The following is a 3,520-nucleotide window of genomic DNA, read 5'->3' as shown; positions in this document are numbered from 1 at the left end:
CCACTAGATCCGCCCCTGTTCTGACATGATACTAGCTCAAGGATGGAGCACCACAGTGGCCACGGCCCGTCGTACAAATTTATATGGTTCTCAGCACAAAAATTCAGATCAAAGCATCCTTATGGCGAAACGGATACAGTGATAACTAATACATAGGTTTTGTTTGGATCACCTAGCATTAAAGTTTAGCCTAGACTAAATTTTAGATAACAAAACATTAAGTACTAAACTTTCCACTTCCGTATCCATGGGCTTTGGAAAATCATTTGAAACAAATAAAAAGTTGAAACTAAATTTTAGTCTGAATTAGGCGGATTTTTGGACCAATGAACTAAATTTTAGTTAGGACAAAACCAAACTTTAGTCCAAAGTTTAATTCAGCTATTTGGATAATCTAATAGACTAAACTTTAGGGCCAAAGTTTTAGTGCTTAATGTTTGATAACTTGCTACACATTCCGGCTCTGAGGCCCCATGTAGATTTTTTTTTGAAAGACCAGATAGAATCATTTTGCTATTTAAGTTCAGGATTCAGAAGTCGGGGGACTCTGTCACTCATCGTAATTTTGAATCCTGATTCATGATGAGTGGAAAAACAAGCTAATAATTTCAGTCTGATTATTTTTGTTATCTCCTTGTTTTCAGTATATCTGTTTCGTTCTTTCTAGTATATCTGTTGTTTCATTCTTTCTGATCTTTTTCATTGTCTTTTTTTAAGGAGATTTTTTTTCATTGTCATTATTGACTGATGACCTCAACACATAAACCTATCTGAGGAAAACGAGGCCAAAATCTCTCAATGACTAGCATAAGCCCAAAATCACAATTTTAGCCCAATCACAAAAGGCCCACCATCATTCTTGGCCCAATCTTGGGTACGCCCTTGTGAAAAAAAATCTATGTTATGCAGTCAGAATTAGGATTGTTCTAAACGGAAAGAATCAGAACAAAGTTGATCTTTTATCATGTGTAACACTATTAGAACTTTTTTCCCCACAATAATACAATGAGCACAAACTCTCTTAGACGTTCAAGAAAGAAAACAAAAAGGTAAGACCATGCTTGGAATGCAGGAATTTTACACGAAGAAATAGCTCAATTCCACTACTAGAAATCAGCACACACAAAAAATCTCGCGTTCCAAACGACCCTAAATTCTTTACCGAACAATGTCGCACAAAATGTTCCAATGATGAGTAGCTAATTGAACAGGGGATCCCATTCATGAGGATCCTCAACCTTCTGCCCTTCTGCCAACAACGGGTACTTCCAGCTATACCTCTCCTGCTTCTCCTCCTCCGGTCGACCCTCCGCGATGCCTCTCCTCAGCTTGGTCACCCTGTTGATCATGGCCGCCACGGCGATGTCGAACGCGTCCTTCACCGTCGTCTCGAGCCTCGACGTCGTGTCGCTGTATGTCACGGACGGAATGAGGCCGACGACGGTGTCCCTCATCGTCCGCACCACCTCCGGCGACACTTTCCGGAGCCTCTCCTCCACGCTCGCGTTCCTGCGCACGTCCTCCTCGGGGATGTACACCGAGTAGTCTGTGTGGCTCCTGGGCAGGAACCAGCTGTACTGGACGTACGCCGAGGAGGGGTGGAAGAACACCGGGATGCAGCCGGCGAGCACGGCGTCGAAGGCGGCGCGGCGCGTGTCGGTGCCGCCGCGCGGCAGGAGGCAGAACGTCGAGCTCTGGAACAGCCTCATGACCGCGGCCGGGGACTCGCACTTGTTGTCCGGACCGGCCGTGGTGCTGCACTCCATGAGCGCGCAGCTGGCGGGCGACGCCTTGCACTGGTCGACGAGGTGGCCCTCGATGGACTTGGCGTCGCCGGGCCGCGCCACGCCGGCGAGGGAGAAGAGGTAGGTGCGGTTGAGCGCGCGCACCCGGTCCTGCCAGAAGAAGAGGTCCTCGTCGCTCGCCGGGTGAAACGCGGTCGGGTACGGGACGGCGACGTCGTTGAGGTGCCACGGGCTGGCCTCCACGACGAGCGCGGTCATGTTCCTGGCGGCGGGGAGGTTGAGCAGCTTGCTCCCCCACCCGGACTGGCCGCCGGCCTCCCGCCGGAAGTCCCACGTGGCGCGGCCGGCGACGAAGAAGTGGTCGCGCCCACCCATGGCCCGCCATTCGGGGCGCGCGGCGAGCAGGCCCGCCAGGTCCAGCGCCAGCTCGTCCCGCGCGGAGACGTTGGTGCCCCAGAGGTGCCGCGCGACGTCGAGGCCGGCGTAGAAGGGCACGAAGACGGCGGCCGCGAGGGAGGGGTCGTCGGTGAGGCACTCGTACCGTTTGACCCGCTCGTGGAAGATGATGTCCAGTGCGGGCTCGTCGGTGTCGTACCAGCCGGTGCCGGTGCCCTGGAACGCGCCCTTGCCGCCGCGGAGCAGCGGGCCGAAGCCGCCGTTGGTCGTGTACCTGCACATGTCCGTCCACGGCGAGAGGCTGTCGCACTTCTGGACCATGTCCTTGTTGAAGCGGGCCGGCAGCTCCTGCACGTAGATGTACTGCCCGCCGCACAGGTCGTCCTTGTTGTCGGCGGCCGCCAGCGCGCGGGCGAAGGGGTGGCCGCCGTACTTGTTGCCGTGAGACGCCGAGGGCGACGAGCCCTTCTCCTTCGTCGGCTTCTTGTCTCCATCGTCAGGCTGAGCCGATTCCGACGCCGAAGCCTTCCACGACGCGTCGTCGACGGCGTCGGCAGGAGCCGAGGGGGAACGATCGGAGACCGGCGGCTCTCGCCGAGCGATCGGAGCTATCTTCCGGTCGCGATGCAGCGACGGCGGCGGCGGCGGACCGTGCGCGGCCTCGATGCGCACGACGCCGGCATTGCCACCGCGGCCGAGCCCGGCTTCGTAGCAGTGGCGCGCGAGGATGGTAACTGTGGCGGCGAGCGCGAACAGGAAGCAGAGCCGGGAGCAGCGGATCCGCCCCTTGTCGTACTTGTCCATCTTGTCCTCCGCCTCCTCCTTCTCCGTCACCCGCTTGATGCCGTCGCCCGCTGGCGCCGGCGCCGACGACAGCGGCAGCTCGCCCGCGTTGTGCCGCTTCATGCCTCCGCACGGCAGAGGCGAGCTAGCTAGCTAGGTGGCACGACGGGGGGAGCCGGCCGGGGCACCGGCAGTCGGTCGCGGGGGATCCGAGGTGGCGGTGCTTGAAGCGCGCGCGGGCCGGGGGGCGAGGGGCATGAAAAGCCGAGCGCCTGGCGCGTCGGGCGAATCAAACCGCTGCCGGTGGCAGTGGCGATCAGCTCGCAGCTGGTCACTGTCACTGACACGGGAACCGCGGGGATCTCAAGTGAATCGCCTCGCTACAGTAATCTCCGAGTGGGATTAACCAAAACAAGGCTGCTAATTACCTGGCTGCCTGGGGATGCATGCCGGAAGGTGCCATCCACGTGCGATCGGGGTAGAGTAATATGAAGTCAGCTCGTGGATCAGCCATGTCAACGGAATTGCATTGCATCCGGGCGGTACTATGTGGAGACAGGGAGTTAATGGCCGGCTTGGTTACTGTTGACCAGGCT

General features: G+C 56.8%; 1 protein-coding gene across 1 annotated transcript; it reads right to left on the bottom strand.

Annotated features, from left to right (window-relative positions):
• Positions 1–997: 997 nt before the first annotated feature.
• LOC120648598 (xyloglucan galactosyltransferase KATAMARI1 homolog) lies at positions 998–3,185 on the bottom strand. Its single transcript, XM_039925327.1, has one exon. It carries the CDS (start codon positions 3,045–3,047, stop codon positions 1,200–1,202), a length of 1,848 nt encoding a protein of 615 aa, XP_039781261.1. The 5' UTR covers positions 3,048–3,185; the 3' UTR covers positions 998–1,199.
• Positions 3,186–3,520: the final 335 nt, after the last annotated feature.

This window comes from Panicum virgatum, chromosome 9K (assembly GCF_016808335.1).
Source record: "Panicum virgatum strain AP13 chromosome 9K, P.virgatum_v5, whole genome shotgun sequence".
Taxonomy (NCBI): Eukaryota; Viridiplantae; Streptophyta; class Magnoliopsida; order Poales; family Poaceae; genus Panicum; species Panicum virgatum.
This window is presented reverse-complemented; position numbering and strand designations above follow the sequence as displayed.

Excerpts from the sequence above, each read along its gene's own strand:
- LOC120648598 (XM_039925327.1), bottom strand. The coding sequence starts at position 3,047 with ATGAAGCGGCACAACGCGGGCGAGCTGCCGCTGTCGTCGGCGCCGGCG.